We start from the raw sequence: 21,870 nt of genomic DNA on the forward strand, positions 1-21,870 counted from the left end.
CAGGCAATGCCCTGTCCCTGACGGGGTCGTCGTACTGTGGGTAACTGGTAGCTGTGTCCCCCTCCTCCTTTCCTCAGGGGAATAGTGAGGTTTAGCAATAGGACCGCCTCTGGGGACCCGTACGTTGGCCTCCTAAGGGACCACTGTGCAGGAGAACACAGTAGGACCTGCTCCTTGTAAAATGACTGTTTTCCCACTTACAGGCTTTGTGTGCTTAGCAAACATTTAGTAGGCACCTCTGGGCACAGAGCACTGTAGGAGCCATAAAGCAGTTTGGACAGGTGGGTTGGCACTGGCCCGTGGAGGCCCTTACACCCGAGGATGAGGTGACCTCTAGGGCAGGGCCCGACCTGTTGGAAAGGAGGCCGATGCTGGCAGCGGCGCGGCTGGAGACGGAACATCGGTTAGGCGGATAGCGATGGCGGCCCGGGCTGGGGCAGAATGGGGCGGAGGGATGGGTCCCCGTCTCTGATGGTGGGGAGGCCCCTGAGTGCGTGGGATCGGGAGCCCTGCTGTCACCATCGGGGACACCTGGCCTCTCCTTTCCCCACTTCTCACTCACTCTCCTAGGCAGCTCTTTCTGCCCAGGTGTTGGCGGCAGCTCTGGGCAGTAGAAGGAGCCCCGGCCCTGTGCTGTGGCCCTGGCTCTGGCGCTGTCCTGCTGTGTGATCTTGGGCGAGTCACTGCCCCTCTCTGAGTATCTGCTTTCCCCTCTGTGACATGAGACAAACCCCAGCTTCCTTTCCAGCTCAGCCGCTGAGCCTGGCAGGTGTGCCTCAGTTCCGCTGGGCTGATACTTTCCTCCTGAGCTGGCGTTTCTTTGGCCACAGGGGAGGATTGGATGCCCAAGACCCCATCTACTTCGTTGAGTCTGGTGTGAGGGGGCGACAGTCTCTGAGTGCTCCTGGCATCGGCTGGGGTCGTGTGTTTTGTGGGCAGGGACAGGAGGAGACCCGAAGTGAACTTTTGGTGCAGCCTGTGGGCCTGCGGGTTGGGTTTGGTTTGGTTTGGCAGGGAGTGGTTATTCCCAGAGGACGGGTTTCTTAGGCAGAGGACAGGCAACGGGCTGGGGCTGGGCCCGTGGCTGGGCCCCTCCCTCTCAGCACCTGCACCAACGCCGGGCTGCCAGGCCCTGGGACAAACGCAAGGTCTTTTATCATCAGAAGTGGAAGGCCAGCATGGTGTTGATATAGGGAGAAAGGACTGCTGGCTGTCCCTTCACCCCAGTCCACAAGGTGACATCTGAAGTCTGAGCTGGAGATACCCACTGCAGACATGACCTCTGGCCTGAAGCTCTGGCTCCTGGGCCTCAACGTGGCGGGGACCCCTGGGCTTACCCAGACCTCACGTCCCTCTCTTCCTGCTAGGTCGACACTACCCCTAAAGCAAGAAGAATATGAGGTGAGTGTCAGCTGTCCAGCTGGGGGAAGGAGAGGGGCAGGGGTGTCCCGGAGAGGCGGGGATGGGGGCCAGGTGCCAGGGCCGGGGCTCGGTGGAGAAGGCTGCCTGAGCTCCCTCTGTGCCCTGGCCCCGCAGGCCTTTCTGCTCAAGCTGGTGCAGAACCTGTTTGCCGAAGGCAATGACCTATTCCGGGAGAAGGACCCCAAGCAGGCCCTGGTGCAGTACATGGAGGCGCTGAACGTGGCTGACTACGCCGCCTCCGACCAGGTGTCCCTGCCCCGGGAGCTGCTGTGCAAGCTACGTGTCAACAGGGCCGCCTGCTACTTCACCATGGTGAGCTTGGCACCCCGCCTTCCTCCCCCCACCCCGATCGCCACTTTGCCCTGATGCCCGGCCGAGCCAGGCCCGCACCCTGAGGAGCCTCTGCAAGACCGGGTCTTCCACATCGTCCTGAGTCTCACTGTCTACACCCTCGGCTGTCAACCCTGCTGCACAACCGATTCACCCTGAGAGCTTTTGAAGTACTAATATATATATAAAAAAATTTTTAAGTAATGCTCGTGCCTAAGTCCTACCCCAGATACGTTAAGTTAGAGTCTCGGGTGGCCTGGCCGCTGGCAGGAGTCTGTGGGCAGTCGGGGCTGAGGACCGCAACTCAGCATGCCGCCTCTTGCTGCAAACCTCCGACCTCCCTCGCCCCTTCCTCCTGGGCTCCTGCCCTCCCGTCACACCTCGCTTCTTTCTCCACACTTCCAGTCTCCTCCTGTCCTCCTCAGAGCTCCAGCCCACCCCTCTTCCCTGCCTTGCTCGCTCCCTGACTCAGCCGCCCGCCAGATCCTGTGGGAGGCTGTGCTGTGGGCTCTGTAGAGGCTCCGCTGACACCTCTTGCAACCCACGGTGGATGTTCTGGATAAGTGAGCCTGCCAGGTGCCGGCTGCCGCTGGGTTCTGTCTGTACACGGGCTGCCTTCACGATTTCCCTTCCTCTCGGTGGTGCCTGTATCAATCACTCTCAGGCCATGGCGTCCTGAGCTGAAGACAGATATGAAATAGATGTGTCTGGGTGACCAGGCTCATCCCTGTAGAATGTGAAGGCCCCTCCCCTTCAGTGACATGCCAGAGCCCGTTGGCAGCCCCTTCAACTGGACACACGGATGCTCTTGACCAGCGTGTGAACACCAGAGCTGTTTTCTGGAGCTCTGGAGCCCCCTCCCTGAGCCTGGTCCTCCCTCATCTTCCACCTCTGCAGGGAAGGGTGGCTGGTCTTCAGTGAGATGGGGTGGGGACAGGATGCCGGGGGAGGGCGGGTAACAGGTGCTGACCACCAGGCCACTTGCTCCTCTCTGGCAGGGCATGTATGAGAAGGCGCTGGAGGACAGCGAGAAGGCGCTGAGCCTGGACGGCGAGAACATCCGGGCGCTGTTCCGCAAGGCGCGGGCCCTCAACGAGCTGGGGCACCACAAGGAGGCGTACGAGTGCAGCAGCCGCTGCTCCCTGGCCCTGCCCCACGTGAGTGCGGCCCTGCCCTGCGTCCACGCGGGGGCAGGTCAGGCTCCCGCCTCGGTGCCGGTGCCGGCCCACGCTTGGGCCAAGCTACCGCATCTTTCTGAACCTCAGCTTCCTCCTCTGTGACGTGCAGTTGCAGATACTGACTTAACACCAAGCTCAGATTGTGTGCCAAGCATCGCTAAAGATACGCTGTGTGAACTCACCTGCAGCAACCCCCCCCCACATGACCGCTAGGGGGCGATAGAGCTAATATTTGAACCCAGGCGCTATGATTCTAGAGTCGGCACAATAAGCCTCTACACTGAGTGCCGGGGTGCAGTGAGGACTAAGAAGGGTGCCACCTGCGTGGGGTCCTGATATCCAGGCTGTCATTAGGTGGGGAAGAGATGATGGGACGTGACAAATAGCTTGCTTAGGCCACTCCCAGCTGGACATACCCCCCACCCCCACATTTATTCATCTGCTTAACAAGTATTTACTGAGTGCCCATGTGGTGATCTAGGGCTCATAGTCCGCTAGGAGATAAATGGAAACAGCCTTGGAGTCTTGGCCTGGCTCTACCACAGACCTCAAAGTGCTTCCCCTCTCTGTACGTCAGCTTTGCATCTCTAAAGTGCCCGTCTTACTTTACCCGTGAAATAATGAGTGTGAAAGGGCTTGGGGATAGGTAGTTGCTGCCCAGGAAGGGCTGAGAGCCCTTGAGAGTGGTCAAGGTCCCAGAGGACTCCCTGGAGGAGGTGGGGCTCAAGTAGGAACTCAAGTGCACGATGGTCAAGGACGCTGGTGCCAGAGAGTTGGCCGGGGTTTGGGTCCTAATCTTGGGATTGCCATCTACCAGCTGTGTGACCTCGGACACGAGGCTCAGCCTCTCTGAGCCTCGGTTTACACCTTGTGAAGTGGGGGTGACGATATGCTGTCACCATAGGGCTGACAAGGCAGGTGGCATGATGGCCAGACACAGCGCGTGTTCAGAACACATTCGCTGTTACTCTGCTGCTGCTGCTTAGTCTTTTTCCCCAACTCAGTTTAGTTCCCCATGAGAACCTTCCTTGTGATAGTCGTCCCCGATCCGAACTGCGTTTTCCGGCGTTCATAGCAGGTCCACGGCCTGCTGTCATGGCTCCCTGCTTCTGGGAGGGCGGGCGGACGTACCCACCAGACGACCCAGTGAGGGTGGTGACTTGCTTGAGGAAAGTACCCAGATGAGGACTTTGGACCTGAGGGGGAGATCCCCAGTTTTTCCAGTGGGCAAATACTGAGCCCTGCTCTCTGCTGGGCAGCGGGGCCATAGATGACACAGGCCCTGGCGCTAGGCTCCAGGAGCTCGTCAGTGAGGTGGACAGGTGCACAGGATGTCTGTCCCAACATCCCTGTTGCCCTTTGCTACCCAGACTACAGCCCCTGTTTCTTTGTCTGTTAATTGGTCTCTCCTCCACGACTGGCGTCTCCACAAGGCCTGGGCCCCATCTGCCCTGTGACTGGTGTTCCTGGCCCCTCACTTGTGCCCGGCACATGGTACATGTGCAGTAATATGTTCTTAGAGTGAGGAAGGCATGCTGGGTACTCTCACTGTGGGCCAGGCACATTCTAACATGTCCTCCTCCTTTGGCCCTGTTCATAATCCCTGACTCGCAGAGAATTACAAGATACTGTTTGATGAAAGAAGCAAATTGTAGAACGACAGGTGTAACATGATTCCAGTTCTGTAAAAAAAAAAAAAAAAGGGAAGAAGGAAAACTCTCCACAAGGCAAAACTAAATGTCCATTGTAGGTCCAGATGCACGTCTATAAATTCCTAGAAAAGATCCGTAGGGGAATGCATCAGACCAACAAGGTGTGTGCCCTCTGGGGAGGAGACTGAGGGGATGGCAGGGCGGTCCAGGGCGCATTCCAGCCGTCCACAGTGGCGCTGTGACTTGCTGAGTTGTGGAAATAAAAACAGAATATTAAGATTACCAAAAACGATTCCTTTCCACTCACCGCAGGGCTGGAAAGCCAGAAGCATGGGTTTCTGATTCCAGCCCCACCCCGCTGGAGCTGTGTGGCTTGGGCAGCCAGTGTCCCCTCCCGGGGCCCCACTTGTCCGTAACGTGGGGTGATGGCAGGCCCCCTTGTGGGGCTGCACAGCTATCCACAGCATGGCTTTGTGAACCAGGCAGACTAAAGCACTCCACCCTGTGTCTTTCCTTCCCAGGATGAAAGCGTAACTCAGCTTGGGCAGGAGCTGGCTCAGAAGCTTGGGCTGCGAGTTCGGAAGGCATATAAGAGGCCCCAGGTAGGTGGGTTCTGGGTGCCGGGGGTGGGCCGGGGTGGAGGTGGGGCGATCTGAAGAGGGGACCAGGTGCCTTTGATGAGGGTGGCCACAGCCAGGCCAGCACAGAGGCAAGTGACAGCAGGTAATCTTCCCTCCTTTTGGCTGAAAGCCCTAGAATGACTTTCAGAAGTTTTTGGGAAAGGAAAGAACAGCCAAAGCTTCCAGCTCACCGTAGACACCAGCTGTTAAAACCTGCTCCCTCCCTTGCCCTGGCCGACTTCAGTACCCGGGAGGTGGCCTGTGTTGACACTGGTGTCCTTCAGCCTCAGGTTCTCAGATAAGCCCAGTATGTTGCATATTTCAAATGTTGATATCTGTTTGGATCATTCAAATCCGGGTGTGTTCACCTGGCACCTGCACTTTGCCTGGAAACTGCACATAGGAAAGGATGTGGCTCCAGAGTCTCTGTTGTGACCTTGAGCAACTTAGCTCTCGCTCCACGTTGTTTTCGGCACCTGGAACATGGGAACAACTATGCCCATCTCGGGGGGCTCACGGGAACGCGATGGTGCTGGAGCACGTGGCAGGGGCACGTGCATGGAAGTGTGCTGTTCAGGTCATGGTTGCAGGAAGAATACACCCAAATCTGGCTCAGTGCAGGTGACCCCCGGCCGGCCTGGAGACACAGAGCCTTGGAGGGCGCTACAGAGCCCACTGCCTGTTCTGTGTTCCCTCTGCTGCCCTGACTGATGGGACCCTGAGCGTCTTTCCAGAATCTTCATCTCTTCCCACCTTTCTCCTATCTCTGACAGGAATTGGAAACCTTTTCTCTGCTCAGTAACGGCACAGCGGCCAGCATGGCAGATCAGGTAGGACGGGGCCAGAACTCTGGGCCTGCCTCCTCGCCCCCAGAAACAACCTCTTGGGGTTCATCCGTTGTGAGAGCTTTGAATTCCCTCTCTGGGGTATGAATGACCTCAGGTAGCAGGTGCAGAAGCTTCAGGCTGAAGAGTTGGGTTCAGTCTATCCTTGTCCCCACCACTGTAAGCCAGGCACCTGCCCTGGGAAGATGGGGTGACAGCCTGGGCCTGAGTCAGGCTCATGAGGACAGCTGTGGGACGCCCAGCTCTCCACTGCCCAGGAGGTGACTCCTGTGACCACAAGAGCAAAGCGTGGGGACAGGCCGTGGCTGCTGCTGGCGGGAATGATCCCTGTAGGGGACCGTCAGTGGTAGCGTCACTCACAGACTCCTGAGAAAGAAAACAAGGGCGGCAAGAAGGTTGGAGGTAAAGAAGTAGAAACAAAGGCAGTTGGGACCAGACCACCTACGCCTTGTCCTGGGGGTGGCCGCAGGGCCCGGTACGCACGTGACTGCCCCACTGCTCACCGCATAAGAACTGCTCAGTGGACTTTGCGGCTTTCTGGAGGATGAGGTGCAGGCTATAAGAGTGCCGACAGAGCTGGTGTCCTGCCTCCTTGTACGTAAGGGGAGACCGAGGCTCAGAGTGCACTGGGGACTTGGCCCGTGTCCCGCGGCACGGCAGCAGCAGGCTCCCCTCCCTCCAGAGAGTCGCAGCACCATCATCCACTCGCCACCCTCCCAGGCAGCCCTCCCTGACTCCGGGCTGGCCGCTGGGCCAGGCTCAAATTAGGTGTGTCCTTGCCCTTGGGACCCTCTCAGACTATAGGGGAGGCAGATGTGGCTCGGCCTGTATAGCACGCATCATGGTTTGTAACCAGAAACGATTAGCCTGGCACATACTGGGCTCTCAAAAATAGAATAGAATAGAATAGAAAAAATAAAATTAAATTAAAAAATAAAATAAAACAAATAAATTAATTAAATTAAATAACGAAATAAAATGGAATTAATAAAATGGAATAAAAAATGGAATAAAAATGGAATAAGAAATGGAATAAAAGAAATGGAATGAAAATGGAATAAATAAAATGAAATAAAATAAAATAATATATAAAATAAAATATAAGAAAATAAATAATAAGTAATTGTTAGTCTATTCACATGCTATAGCAAAATGCCATAGACTGGGTGACTTATAAAGAAAAAGCCTTTATCTCACAATTCTGGAGAGTAGAAAATTCAAGATCAAGGCACTTGCAGATTTGGTGTCTAATGAGGACCTGCTTCCTGATTTACAGATGGGGCCATCTAGTTGTAACCTCATGGGGCAGAGACGCAAGAGATTGTTCTGGGGTCTCTAATCCCATTCATGAGGGCTTCACTTTCGTGACCTAGTCACTCCCAAAGTCCATCCCTCCAAATACCATCACCTTGGGCATTACAATTTCAACATACGAGTTTCGGGGGAACAGACATTCAGACCATAAGCAGTGAGTGAACGAATGAACAGTCGTAACTAACTTCACAGCAATGCCTTGAGGGAGGTACTATTACTGTCTTACGACGAGTGAGGGTTGTGACTTGCCTGAGTCTGCCCAGTGTGTGCCAGGCACTGAGCTTGGGGCTGGGTATGTGGTGAACCGAACAAGTGTGGTCCCTGCCCTCGACAAGCGCCCAGTCCAGGGCAGATGATCACTAGTCTGATCGTTTGTGGTTACAAACCAGCTTTCGGCGTACACCGAGTCTGCACCAAGGGACCACAGATGGTGCCATGCTGTACCAGTCACCCACCCCTGCAGCCACACTTGGGCCGCCAGCACGTGCACAGAGGCCAGGGCCGGTCACAGAGGTGGGGGTCTGGGAGAAGTCCAGGCAGAGTAGAGTCCGTGGTGGAGAAGACCAGGTCAGATCCTGCCTCAGTGTGCTAGCATGGTGCATGCACACGCACACACGCACAGCCAGATCCCCTGACCTTCAGGAGGTTTCGCACTGGGCGTGAGCCTGCCTGCTGGGAGGCCTGCAGGACTCAGCCAGTCGGTCATTCGTCGTGTGCGCTAGTGGTGGAGACCACGCCGCGAGGAGCCTCCTATGGCTTGGGAGTTGGGCAGGCCCTGCAGGCACGGTCCGCGTGCCAGGGCTGCCTCGCGGCAGCGTGACGAGCAAGATGCAGGGAGGGCTGTGAGTTCTTGGAGCAGATGGAGCCTGAGGCAGCCGTGGTTGGAGAGGACTTCACCGCCAGGGAGCAGGATTCAGGCAGGCGGAGAGGAGGGGGCAGCGCTCCGGGTCGGGGGTACCGCTTGAGCAAAGGTTGAGAGGGAGGAAAAGGAAGCACGTGCCTGGACCACGAGACCGGTCTCTCCACTCTGGGGTTCGGAAAAGTCTGGGCTCCGCAGCTCGACGTGTTTCGGTGCAGAGCCTGAGCATGTCCCTTATCAGAGGTGCCCCCCCACCTCTCAGGTGCTGGGACCTGCCATCTGTGGTGGCTGTAGGACCACGAGAGGTGACATGCGAAGGGTCACTGCGCCGCACCTGCCTGAGACGAGGTGCTCGATAAAGCTTTGTTGCCAAGTGGGTGTCATTAGCAGCATAAAGGGCAGGGAGCGGTGAACCTGGAGAGATGGGCCTGGCTACATGGGGGGCAGAGGACTGTGAAGGTGACTCCCTGGGGGGCGGCGGCAGCGGCAGCACTGAGCACAGAGAAGCACAGCTGTCCCGAGGGATGTTCATCTGGCGTCTTTTTCCCCTCAACTCTTTCACGTACTGACTGGAAGAGCAGCAGCTGTCACCCAGCGTGGTGGCCGTGGTTTGCACCCCTTGTCTGTGTTGGACGGACACCCCGGGAGGCTGAGCCGCACGCGTTTGCCAGGTGCCCAGGCACGGGCTCTGTGCGAGGAGGCGGCACTCCGTGCAGGCGGCCAAGGGGGTGGCAGCAGCTCGGCACTGACATCGCCCCTGTGCCAGGGGCCAGCACCTCCCAGGGCGCCTGGACCAAGGCTCAACTTGATCCTGACTGGGTGCGCAGCACCGGCCCAGGCCTAGCGCGGCAGGGGCCCGGTTCGTCTTGCTGCTCTGACTGTCGGTGTGACACGTGGGAGGGGATGGCCCGCGGTGAGGTCCTGGTCCCCCCGCTGCCTTCTGCGGGAGCACAAGAGATGGGGTCACCCAGGGCCTCACCAGGGAAGGGGGGCTCCGAGAAGGGGAGGACCTGCCAGGGATGACAGGTCGCAGCTTGGAGCTGGAGGTGAGCCAGGCGCGTCTGTGGGCTTGGAACATGGAGGCTGGGGAACGAGAACACCCAGTTCACCCCGGCTGGCCACCGAGGGCGTAGACTTAAAATATTGCGTTACACATGTATCAAACGCAAAGCACTTCCTGTACGTCAGGCAGTGTTGTAGGCTCCGTATGAACGTCAAGTGATTTCATCCCCGTGACAGTCCTAGGAGTGGTGGCTGTGCTGTCCTCACTTTAAACAGAAGGAAAGAGGTCCAGGGAGGACGAGGAAGAGCGAGCTCTGCCAGGCTTCCCCTCCAAAGCGGGTCCCACCCGTGCTGCTGCAGCCTGGGGCTGCCCTGGAGAAGGGGACTCTGGCGATTCAGGGTGTGGCACTTTGGCCTTTGAGCTGCAAAACGTTGGTGCCTGGGCGGTGTGTGGAGGGCTCAGTAAAACCCTCTGCAGCCTCCCCGGGATATGCACCCTGTCCTGTGACGGGTGAGGAGACTGAGGCTCAGAGGTTATATGTACCCATCTCCCAAGGGCACTTCTCCAGCATGGGGTACAGATGGTTAATATCAGCAATAGTCATTTGGGCCCAGGTGACCCTCGGGGTGCCGGGCACTGTGGCCTACCCAGCCTGCTTCTGCCTGACTTGCCATGTCCTTCTCCACAGGGAACTTCCAATGGATTGGGGTCCATAGATGACATCGAAACAGGTAGTGTCCGTGGTGTGAGGGGACAGGTGGAGATGGGGTCCTGGGGAGGGCTCAGCCCCATCTCCCCAAGACCCCTGGGAGGTCAGGCGAGTCAAGCCCCACCTCTGCAGATACGGGCTCCTGAGGGCTCCCTGCCCTGGGGCCTCCCTGAAGCATGGAAGCAAATAGTGGGTTCTGGAAAGGCCTCGCCTTCAGGGAGGGGAGAGCACCCCCCCAGCCTGGGAGGGTGCAGGCTGCCTCACAGTGGGGTAGCGCTGGCCCCACGTCCTCCACGCCAGGCCAGCTGCCCCAGCTGGGAGTCCACCTCTCTCAAAGCTGTCTTCCCCTTCTCTTCCTCGATGGCTTCCAGAAAGGGTCACTTTAAAAGTGCCCCTTACAGAAGTACTGCTTATGTCAGAGGCAGGACATGTAGGGACTGAGCCAGGCCCATCAGGGACTCACTGTAGGACTGAAGGACCCTCTCCCGCCCCGTGTGGCCTTCCGTCACCAGGACCGAGCCTCCGCCAGTGGGGCCAGGCCAGCGGCACAGGCAGGTTCCCCGCAGGAGCTGGAGGATGGAGGGGAGGGCTAGGCAAGGACCCCCCGGGCCCGGAAACCTTCCCCACTTTGAGCGAGCAGGACCCCCTGCAGCTTCTGAGCCCACCTCCCTCCACAGACTGCTACGTGGACCTGCGAGGCTCCCCAGCCCCCCTCCCCTCCCCCCCCACGATGCCCCTCTTCCCTCACGTGCTGGACTTGCTGGCCCCCCTGGACAGCAGCAGCAGGGCCCTCCCCAGCACCGAGGGCCTGGACGACTTCTCTGATGGGGACGTCTTTGGTCCTGAACTGGACAGCATCCTGGACTCACTGGTGAGCCGTGCTGCTGCCCTCCTGTACCTCTGAACCCCTCTCCCACCTCGGACCCCATCCCATGCGTCCTCACATCCCACGACAGGCAGAGGGAAGGCCCCATCTCCGTGTCACATGTGGGGAAACTGAGGCCTTGGGAGGGAGAGAGACCTGCTTGGGATAGAAATGAAGCTACAGAACGTGCAGCCGGAAGAGAGGGGCAAGACCCTGGCTCCGCCCCACGGGACAGGCCAGGGCTGGGGCCCAGAGGGGTCAGCTGCCCGCAGTGCCTGACTGTGCCCAGGCCTGAGTGGTCACGGGCTTTGACCCCTCCCTCTGTTCCCCACCTTGCAGTCTCTGGTCCAGGGCGGCCTGCCTGGCAGCGGCGTGCCCAGCGAGTTGCCCCAGCTGATACCCGTGTTCCCTGGCGGGACCCCGCTGCTGCCGCCCGTGGTGGGCGGCTCTATCCCCGTCTCCAGCCCACTGCCCCCTGCCTCTTTCGGCCTCGTCATGGACCCCTCCAAGAAGCTGGCTGCTTCTGTGCTGGATGCCCTCGACCCCCCAGGCTCCGCGCTGGACTCCCTGGACCTGCTGCCGTACTCCGAGACCCGACTGGACGCCCTGGACAGCTTCGGGCCGACCCGGGGCTCCCTGGACAAGCCCAACTCCTTCATGGGTGAGGCCTGGCTGGGCACAGTCACCCCCCACCCCCTTGACAGTTCTCAGAGTGCCATCACCTCTCCAGATACGGGAGTTGGGAATTACACAAAGCCCAGGTCCGTGCGCCCTGGGACGGTCCGAGGTCATGTCTCCTGACGTGGTGTGTCTCCTGCAGCACTCGGCTCAGTGTGGGGCCGAGGCCTGAGGGCCTGGGTCCCGTTAAAGATCAGACAGCAGCACCGAGACAGTCCAGGGCTCCAGACCTGCAGTCTGGTGCTGTCTGCCCAGCCTCCCAGGGCCCTGGGGTCACCAGGGTGGTGGGGTCCCACAGGGATGATCCTGAGGCTGGGAGAAGGGATGCAAGGCCATGGGCTTTAGCACCACTCTGAGCTGGGCGCCACTGACCCAGAGAGGATACAGGTCTGTTTGGGCCCTCGTGGGACTGGCTTTCCACAGTCAGGCCTAGCCCCGGGCGCTCGTGGCTCAAGGGAATTCACGGGGCTGCAGTGGGGGCTTCACTCAGCAGACTTCCTGGAAGGGGTGGTGGCTGAGTGGGGTCTGGAAGGAGACGGTCCCCTGCCAGCAGAGGGAGCAGTACAACCAGCACTGCACAGGCCTGCGTGAGGGAGGGACTGGCAGAGAGCAGGGTGATCGCCCAGACAGGAGGGCGCGTTGGGGGCCTCGGAGACCTGAGCTGGTCTCAGAGGACCTGTGGTCCAAGTCGAGGAGCTTCGATTTCCTTCTGGGGACGGCAGAGGGATAGAAGGTGCAGATGTGGGTGGACATGCTCAGGCCAGCCTCTGTCCCTGGCAGCGGCCATGGGGGTGGAGTTAAGGGATCAGAACCAATGGGTGGCTCCTCCGGGTTGGAACTATGAAGGAAAAATTCCTCGGAGGGCCCCTCATTCCCTTTTGAGCAGGGCAATGATCCCCTGTGTCTTCTCCTTGCCCAGAAGATGCCAACTCACAGGACCATCGTCCCCTAAGCAGTACTCAGAAACCAGCCCCCTCGGTGAGTGACTCGGCAAGGACCAGTGACCCAGCATCTCATGCCCTCCTTGGGGGTGGAGGGCAGGTGGTTGTGGGCTCCAGAGTGGGGTGAGCCATCTGCCTGGGACAAGGGGCTACAGCCCCCAAGGAGGGGCCCCCTCAGCAGACTGACCAGAGGTGGTCTTGCCTCGCTCTTCCGAGCCCTGCGCGGAGAGGGTGAGCAGAGGGCCCTGGGGTCTGACGGGAGAGCACACCGAGGCTCGGAGGGGCTAAGTAACTTCTCCGGAGTTAGTAGCATCGCTGGTCTCAGGACTCGGCCATGTTCTGAGTGTAGGCAAGCACTCGGCGTGGAGTTGGGCAGTCTGAACTCAGGCCTCAGCCTGTCCGCCTGCTGCGTGGCCCCAGGGACGTTGCCAAACCTCTCTGGGCCTTGCCTTCTAACCCACATGTCGATGCCATGTGGCCTTGGGAGATGGAGGCTGTGGGTGGGCAAAGTCCTATTTCTCTGCTTTCATGTTGGGCTTTCACTCAAGGAACAGTTCTGGGCCGAGATCACTGTCACCTGCACACCCCCACTAGGTCGGTCCGGTCCTTATGTTTTGGATTCATGGACCACATTACAAGGAGCTCCCCACTGGGAGGGTAGGAAGAGGGAGGATCTTGGGCTACAGTTCTGCTCTAGGGTGGTATGCGGGGGGTCATGGAGCCCCCAACCTCCGGTGCCCAGGCTGGCCACAGTGGCTCCAGCCATCGTCCAGCACCCAAGATGGCCGACTTCCTCCTGTCACAGCCAGAGCCCTCCATGCCCAATACGGCCTTGCTCATCAAGAATCCCTTGGCTGCCACCCACGAGTTCAAGCAGGCCTGCCAGCTCTGCTACCCCAAAACAGGTAATGTCCCACCTTCGTACTCCACCCCTCTGCCCAGAGGTGCCAGGCACCCCATGGGCGTAGAATCCCAGAATGACAGAACCCTAGTGTGCCAGTCATAGGTGAGTGCAGGAAACAGGAGTCCCTCCAGGCATTTAGAGCGGACAGAGGTATAACATGGGGTTTGGGGGCTCTCAGAAGTGCTAGAAAGACTGAAAGACAGGGACGGGGGACCTGCCGGCACTGCTGGCCAGTACGACGGCCTGCCCGCAGCCCAGAGCCCGGTGCCCGGCCGTGGGATGCAGGGTCCAGCTGGCTGCTGCGCAAACACACCTAGTTGCTGTTGTCCGCCCACTGCGATCCTCCTCCCCACACCCCCCGCCCCAGCACGGTTCTGTCATCGTCCTGAACTGGGGGTCATCCCACCAGAGCGCCCATGGAGCTGTAGGGATGGGAGCAGGATGCCGTCTTGTTGGATGCCTGTGCCCATGATGAAGTTCTTTGCATGGACCGTAGACTGCCTCCCCCAGCCACGTGCCCACTGCCCTTGTCCTGGGGGCACCGACTAAGGCCCTAGATGTTGGTGCTAAGAGCCAGACCACATGGGGTCCCCACAAAGACCATTTCCTCTTGGTGTCTTTGGGCGGGTCCCCCCACCCCATTGTTTGGGGAGAGGAGACCCTTGGTCAGGATATTCGAGGGGGTCAGGGAGAAAAGCAGCAGGAGAGAGAGGACGAATCAGCAGGAGAGAGAGGACGAATCAAGGCGAAGCCATTCCGTTTGGGAAAAGAAAGGGGTGGGCGCTTGTGGGGGCTGCTCTCCTCCTGGCCATGGCTCACTAGAGAGTCGGGGTGGTAGTGGAGAGGGGGCGGCGTGAGAAGGGGTTCCTTGAGGGGCCTCCCCTCAGCCCGGACCCCCGTCTCCGGGGAGAATACGGCAGAGAGCGGCGTGCTGGGAGGCCCAGGTAAAGGAGGCGGGGTGCCGATTCCCGCTGCCCGAGCCCGTCGGCCATCACCCTTCAGTCCTGCTTCTGGAATCACAGTCCCTGTCCCCTCTGCACCCACAGGCCCCAGAGCGGGCGACTACACCTACCGAGAGGGCCTTGAGCACAAATGCAAGCGCGACATCCTGCTCGGCCGGCTCCGCAGCTCGGAGGACCAGACCTGGAAGCGGATCCGGCCCCGGCCCACCAAGACCAGCTTCGTGGGCTCTTACTACCTGTGCAAAGGTGGGTGGGCTGTGGCAGGGGCGGCCACGTAGCCAGGGCCTTGCTCTTCTGCCTGGCTGCTGCTCTGCTCCACATCACAAGTAGGCAGGTAGGCTGGACAGGTGTGGTCCATCGAGGACGGATCTCACATCAAAATGAGCATCTCCCACTCTGACCAGCTCCATAGACAGGCGGGAACATTCAGACGTGACACGGGAGCTGGTGGCCTGTGCTCCCGAGGGAAAGAGTCAGACAGTACCCAGAGAGCAAGCTTTTGTCAGCACTGCGGGGTCCCACGGGGCTGGCGGAAGGGTGTGGACAGAATCCACGTAAAGCATTTGGGACTGGCACGTAGTAAGGGCTCGATACATGTTAGCTTTTAAAAGTCATTGCCGTCTCTTCTGGCTCACATCAACTTGGTCAGCGTTTCATGGACAGTTACCAGGTCCCTTATTTGCTTCCTTCCATTCTCCATCCACGGTCCTGGTGCAGGCTCCCCGGCGATAACGACAGTCACGATGTTGTTAAGCGTTTTGTAGGGTCACCCTTTTGTGTGCACCATCACACATCCTCACGGCAACCCTGGGTGAGGAAACGGGCTCGGGGAGCCCTCCCCAGGCTCCACCTTTGTCCCCTGACCCAACCCATGGCAGTGACCCATCTGGGCTTTCCGAACCCACTCACCATCCTCCCTGCAGGATCTTAAGGACATGTCACTTCTGGACTCAGAGGTCTCTGGCAGTGTGCCCTGCCCAGTGTGGATGAAATCCAAAATCTACAAGTGCCCTAACCGTTTCCCAAACATGCCGAACCCTGACCCCTTTGCACACGACGTGCCTGTGAACTTGGTTGTCCGCTGCTGCTCCTTCGAGCAGCACCTGCACCCAGGCTCCCCGCGGGCTCAAAGCTGGATACAGCGCAGGGCGCAGTCTGTGGCGATCACCAGGCACCCAGCCGCTCGTCCTCCTGTGCCTGCAGCCTGAGGGGCGGGGCAGGCAGAGTGTGCGGGAGTGGGGGGAGGAAGAAAGAAAAACAGTTCCCCCCGCCAGGGGATGGCGGGCCTCCAGGCGTGGGCCTCCTGCCTCCCACCTACCCGGCGCCCTGAATTTTAGTTACTATCTCACTTAATTTCATAAGAACGCAGTGTTTACCATTTCTGGGCAGACAGCTGAGGTTTGAGATAAAGTCCCGGTACAGAAGCCCAGGCTCTCACCAGTGTCATTTTTCCATACGGCGATGGAGCCGGCTGAGGGCCATGCTTTGCAGATGAAGATGCCAGTCCCCACCCCCACCCACCCAGGTGTGACGATACAAGGGGTCTGGCCTGGCAGGGGCTCCGCCGCACCTCTCCTCCCAAGTCCCCTTGGTGGGCAGGCCACGCCCCTGGTGTGGGTGGTGAGCCCAGGCCCCGCCTGTGGCCGCTGCCCCGCCCCACGCCGCAGCAGCGGTCACGGGGGCGCCGCGGGCCGCCGTCCCGCCTGGCGGAACGTGTATCCTGTTGCCTCTTTGCAGACATGATTAACAAGCAGGACTGTAAGTACGGGGATAACTGCACCTTCGCCTACCATCAGGAGGAGATCGACGTGTGGACGGAGGAGCGGAAGGGCACCCTCAACCGCGACCTGCTCTTTGACCCGCTGGGGGGCGTCAAGCGCGGCAGCCTCACCATCGCCAAGCTCCTTAAGGAGCACCAGGGCATCTTCACTTTCCTCTGTGAGGTACCTGCCCGCCTGCCCCGCCCGCCTGCCACTCCACGGTCGCCGGCCCAGACGGGGCTGGGAGGGGCTGTTGAGTGTCCCGGAACCTGTGCGTTTTGGAGGCAGGACCCTAGAATCAGTAGGTCCTTGGACCGTCAGAAAGTTAGGCTCAGAGGACCCTATCGTGCTAGAACCTGGATCCTATCCAGCCCCCTCATTTCATGGAGGTGGAAACTGAGGCCTAAAAGAAAGAATCACACCTGCTTTCTCCATATGGCCGTCCTGGGCCAGGCTCGGCCACCCCCCAACACCTCCTCCTCCAGCTGAGCCAGCCTTGCTGTCCCTCCCTGCCCACTTCCCTGCATGTGTCCAGCCTGCGTCCTCTGTGGCTCAGCTCTGATCCCAGCAGCTCCGGCCCGCTGTGGCGAATTCCCTCACCGGCTCAGGCCCCGCCTCCCCGCCCAGCCTGGGCCTGCGAGGGCTCATCTCCATGGAGCGATAGATACCTCTAGTCTGGGTTGCGGGCAGGGTTTGCAGCTCAGCCCACCCCCAACCCATCGCACAGCCAGCCCTTCCCCCTACTCAGCAGGCCAACTCAGGGAGCAAGCAGCCTGGGGGTCACAGCGCCCAGCGAGTGGCTGCATGTACTTTCCCAAGCCCTGGCAGTTCTCATATGGTTTCTGAGCTTCACAGTGACCCTGTGGGGCAGAGCGGGTGTGGTTATGTCAGTTTGCGGTTGAGGAAACTAAAGTTCAGAGGCACAGGGTAACCCCTGCCTCAGGCGCCTGGAGGGGCGGAATCAGAGAGCCAAGGCCCAGGTCACCTGTGAGCTAGACCCAGAAAGGCAGGAACCACAAACCCCAAAACTCCCTTCCTCACTCCATCAACTCAGGGCCTTGGCAAAACCTGCAGGGACCCAGTCTGTCCCTCCCGGGGTGGCTATGCCAGGTCCCAGCAGCCCACCCCCTCCCGGACAGATCTGCTTCGACAGTAAGCCCCGGATCATCAGCAAAGGCACCAAGGACTCTCCGTCTGTTTGCTCCAATCTGGCTGCCAAGCACAGCTTCTACAACAACAAGTGAGTGGGGCCCGCAGGCCTTTGGGACTCAGAGCCAGCGTCCACCCGGAAAGGCTGGAACACCCTCCCGGGTGTTTTACTGGTCTCTGCAGTCCGGTGAGGGCAGTTACTGCCTCTGTTGTACAGACGAGAAGGCTGAGGCTTGGAAGTAGCTACTTATCGGGCAGGTGGGAGGCCACATCCCTGGCTCCCGTCCGCCACCCTCCACTGTTGTGACATCAGCATTGGACAGGGAGTGGGAGGAGCTGTGTCAGCCAGGCACCCACCTTTGCTCCTTCTGACCCCCTGGCTCTGCCCCACTGAGGATGATGGCAGCCAGGCCCTGAAGTCGCAGACCTGGGTCCAAGTCCCAGCCTGGTCAATGGCCTGCCTGTTCAGTGACCTCTGGCCACTGTGATGCTTGGTCTCTTCATCTGTACAGTTGATAATGATCCCAGTCAACAAGAGTTACCATGAGGGTAATTAAAATACCTGGCCCAGAAGAGAAGCTCAGTTTTATTCTAGGTGCAGGGTCAGTTTTAGAGCATCAAACTGGGGAACCGGAGGGAGACGCCCCTTCTCCCGCCGGTAGGCACTCCCTTCCCCCAGCCTTGTAGCCAGGGGACCTGGTGCCCTGCTCTTGTGGGCATCTCCACCTTTGAGCCAGCCCTGGATTGAGGCCAGGGGATGGGCACACAGCTGGAACGCTAACCCAGGACTCCATATGTAAGACCCCTGCCTCTCACCTCCTGTGCCACTGCGTTCTAGAAACTACTAGGGGAGGAGGCTCCCAGGGGGAAGCGCCCCCCCTCTGGCTTGCTGGCCCTGGGGAGAGGGGCCCTCCTGGGAGTGGGGGGGGCAGACGGCCGAGGGCTACAGCCGGCGTTGTGCTCCGGCCTGCCGCCCTGCAGGTGCCTGGTGCACATCGTCCGCTCCGCCTCCCTCAAGTACTCCAAGATCCGCCAGTTCCAGGAGCACTTCCAGTTCGACGTGTGCCGCCACGAGGTGCGCTACGGCTGCCTGCGGGAGGACAGCTGCCACTTCGCCCACAGCTTCATCGAGCTCCGAGTCTGGCTGCTGCAGCAGTACTCAGGTGGGGGCGGGGCGGGGGCGGGCCGCGGGGGCATGACTGACAGCAGACAGGGCGGTGCCTCGAGTTCCGGGCGGGGGCTTCCTGGGCATCACTGGACGCAAAGGCTCTGCCCTCAGAGACCTGTCAGGCTTGGAGGATTCTGGGATTTTCCCTCTCTGGCTACTGCCAGGGGAAGCACGGTGGAGAAGGGCGAGGCAGGCAGAGCGAGGCTCCTGCTTCCCCGGCTACCTGGGTGGTCGTCGGCAAGTCACGTCCCCTCACTGAGCCTCCACTTGCTTTTCTGTGAAATGGTGATCATCATCTCCGGGTCGGAGTTGACGACGTTAAAAGCTATTTACTCACTCATCTCACAAGGATTCTCTGAGCACCTGTTCTGTGTCAGGAGACTGTGACCTCAGAACTGACCTGCGTAAGCGAGGGCAAGGCAGACAGTATAGCAAGTGGGTAATAAATACTGCGTTCCGTCCCTTCTAGGACACACGTTTCTCCCCACTGCGTGTCGTAATTTAATTAGTAGTGTTCTGTGTGTGGGTGTGGAACATAAAATAATGGTGCATCTTACGATCGATGTCATCACAGAGTTAACGAAGTAGCGTGACGTGATTCACACGTGCAGCAGTGCCATGAGGAAAGTAAAGTAGCTCAGCAGGACGGAGGGGGACCCAGGGAGGGGAAATCATTCGGGGAGAAGAAACAGCAAGGCCGGAGGCCCCGAGGCAGGGACAAGCTTGGTACAGAACGACTGTTGGTGAGGACGGAGCGGCTTAGTGCTGGGTGGTGGTGGCCAGGTGCAGGGGTGGGGTGGGGTGGGGGTGTGGTCAGACATGAGGCTGCAGAGGGCGGCAGGGACCCGAATGTAGACGTCTCTAGGTCAGGAACAGAAATAGTTGGGACTGTTCTCAGTGTGACGTGCGGGGTCTGGAGGGGTTTCAGCAGGTGGAATCGTACGATCTGAGCAAGGTGTTTTAGAAGTCACCCTGTGGGCAGGGCGCATAGAAGGGCGAGGGTGGAGGGAGGGCCACAGGGGCCGGGTGGGGGGGGAGCAGCGGAGGTGGGAGAAGTGGTCCGATTCCGGGTGCATTTTGACGGTGGAGCCGACAGGAGTTGCTGATGGGCCAGACGTAAAGTATGAGACCAAGGATGACGTCAAGGTCGATGCCAAGGTTTCTACTGGAGTGGCTGGAAGAACGGAGTTGCCACATTCCAAGAAGGGGAGGCTCCAGGAGGAGCAGGTTTAGAGGTCACATCCAGGCTCGCTGTGGGATATGGGGTTTGAGCCTGTTGGACTCCAAGTAGCGATCTGGGACAGACAATCGGATATGGGCGACTGGAAGTTCGCAGGAGGTTTGGGCTGGACAAGCACGTTTGGGAATCGTCAGTAGGAAAATGGATGTCAGGCACTGTGCCTGGCCCAGAGAAAATGGCCGATGACAAGTGGCCGCTGTGGAGCAGTATCCGTAGGACAAGGTCGAGAGTGACATAAGTTCTGGGGAAGGGCCTGGAAGGCTGGAGGGGGTGGGAGCGAGCAGGGCCAGCTTCGTGGGAGAGGTGCCAAGCTGCGCCCGGAGAATGAGCTCCGTGTCAACAGTCAGGTGGTAGGGTCTGGGCCACCAGCTTCTGGTATGTGCCCTTTGCTGACTGGGTCCCTCAGTGAGCTGGCGGGCTGAGCTGGGCTAGGCACAGAGCCCGAAGAACCATGGGGCTAGAGGCTGCCAAACAGGAGTCAGGCTCGAGGTCCCACTGAGGGAGGTGGGCGTCAGGGAAGGGTCCCGGTAGCTGGCCCCAGAGACGGAGTTGCCATGCCACACTGTGGGGCCAGCATCTTTCTCCTGCATTTTCTTACTCTGGGCTGCACTTTACTTCCTCAGTGCGTGCGAGGGCTTGGAGCAGGCCTCTGTCCCAGGCACACATGGACAGATAGGCCCAGAGACTAGCGTTTTCCCTGCACCCCGCATCTTTTTGGGGCAGGCCTGACTGAGAAAGGGGCTCCTCCGCCTGGGCCTGGGGTAGCACCAGCACCTTGCAGACCCCTGCCTTTCTCCTCACTGAGCTGCTTCAGGGACACCCATGTCTGCTCTCACCCTCTCCAGGCATGACCCACGAAGACATTGTCCAGGAATCCAAGAAGTACTGGCAGCAAATGGAGGCTCACGCGGGAAAGGCCAGCAGCAGCTTGGTAAGGCCCAGGGTTGGCGCTGGGGGTGGGGTCAGGCCCATCCCTTTACTGGAACATAATTTCAGATTTGCCAGAAAATGTAAAAATAGCACGAAGATTTTTTTAAAAAAAAGAATTTACATATACCTTTTCTGACTTCCCAGATGTTAACATTTTACTACATTCCACACTCACTTTGTCCTGCGTGTGTGTGTGTGTGTTTGCATACACACACGTTTATATAAGAGACATGCATACTTTTTTCTGAACCATTGGAGAGTAAGGTACAGACATGAGGCTTCCTCAGCCATGACTGCTACAGTTTGTGTTTCCTAAAAGCTAGAGCTCTTTTTACATAAAAGACACACGATAGTTATCGGCGTCACGAAATTAGCATTGGTGGAATCGTCCAGATTCTGGTGTGCCATTCTTCAGGTTTCGTGACTCGTCCCCAGGTCCCGGGTAGCACGTTGCGTTCATCCATTGCGTCTCTTTGCCTTCTTTAATCCTGAGCAGTTTCTCAGTCTTTCTGTATCTTGTGTGAATCTGACATTTGTGAAAAGCAGGTTGCCTTGTAAAAGGCTCATCCATCCGGGGTTGTCTGATGGTTCTTCAGACCTCGGGATAAGGTTATGTTCTTTTCGGTTCACTCATCGGGAGGCACATCATCTGATTTGCCCCTTTAGCATGGTTGAAGGTGCTTCCGCTGTGAAGGTTTCTCTACTGCGAAGTTATGTTTTTCCCCTTTGTAATTAATAAATAACCCTCGGGGAGATAACTTGAGACTATGTAAATATCCCGTTGTCCTCAGACCTTCATCCACTGATTGTATCATCTCCTGTCCCTCTTGATCCTCATTCTGATCCTGAAAAAGTGAGCTGTGGCATTGTGGCATTTGCAGTTGGGGAAACAGGGGCTCAGAGCAGGCTCGAGACATGCCCAGGGGCACTTAGTGGGGTGAAGCCCAGGTTCTCTGACATCTTGCCCAGAGCTTGCTCTGTTCCCTCCCACCCCGTACGGTCACACTGCCCATGAGCTGTGTGATGGTGCCGGGAGGGAGGGACCATAGTCCTGCCTGCCACTCCCGGGGTGGGCGTGAGGCTCACAGGGGGTGACCACGCTGCAGCTTGCTGAGTCCTTGCTCTGCACTGGCCCCGTGCTGTCCTGCCGCAGGAGGTAGGGATCATTGTAACTTAAGGTGACAGTGGGGACAGAAGGGGGGTCCTCAGGGCCCAGGAGGTGGTGACCATGATATGAGGCCTGCATGCCATCCACACATGACAGGCGACTCCCTCACCGTGCCAACTTGGGAGAAGGCCGGGCCCTAGCCCCTCCTGGTGTGGCAGGGGGCCCTGGCAGGG

The 21,870-nt window shown here is 58.9% G+C and overlaps 1 protein-coding gene across 4 annotated transcripts in view; it reads left to right on the forward strand.

Moving 5' to 3' along the window:
- Positions 1-21,870, forward strand: part of ZC3H7B (zinc finger CCCH-type containing 7B) — a 39,663-nt gene that overhangs the window by 12,240 nt on the left and 5,553 nt on the right. For 2 of the 4 annotated variants that reach the window (XM_016135849.2, XM_016135848.2), the window contains exons 3-18: positions 1,368-1,401; positions 1,537-1,734; positions 2,751-2,909; positions 5,104-5,184; positions 5,976-6,032; positions 9,912-9,954; positions 10,304-10,483; positions 10,610-10,803; positions 11,137-11,458; positions 12,395-12,453; positions 13,222-13,321; positions 14,367-14,528; positions 16,020-16,225; positions 17,182-17,282; positions 18,173-18,354; positions 20,445-20,530. In XM_016135849.2, coding sequence (XP_015991335.2) covers positions 1,368-1,401; positions 1,537-1,734; positions 2,751-2,909; positions 5,104-5,184; positions 5,976-6,032; positions 9,912-9,954; positions 10,304-10,483; positions 10,610-10,803; positions 11,137-11,458; positions 12,395-12,453; positions 13,222-13,321; positions 14,367-14,528; positions 16,020-16,225; positions 17,182-17,282; positions 18,173-18,354; positions 20,445-20,530 — 2,164 coding nt within the window. The remainder of the gene's footprint in view (positions 1-1,367; positions 1,402-1,536; positions 1,735-2,750; positions 2,910-5,103; positions 5,185-5,975; positions 6,033-9,911; positions 9,955-10,303; positions 10,484-10,609; positions 10,804-11,136; positions 11,459-12,394; positions 12,454-13,221; positions 13,322-14,366; positions 14,529-16,019; positions 16,226-17,181; positions 17,283-18,172; positions 18,355-20,444; positions 20,531-21,870) is intronic. The other 2 variants (XM_016135850.2, XM_016135851.2) reach the window with 2 other exon arrangements.

Source organism: Rousettus aegyptiacus, unplaced genomic scaffold, assembly GCF_014176215.1.
Source record: "Rousettus aegyptiacus isolate mRouAeg1 unplaced genomic scaffold, mRouAeg1.p scaffold_m13_p_2, whole genome shotgun sequence".
Classification (NCBI taxonomy): Eukaryota; Metazoa; Chordata; class Mammalia; order Chiroptera; family Pteropodidae; genus Rousettus; species Rousettus aegyptiacus.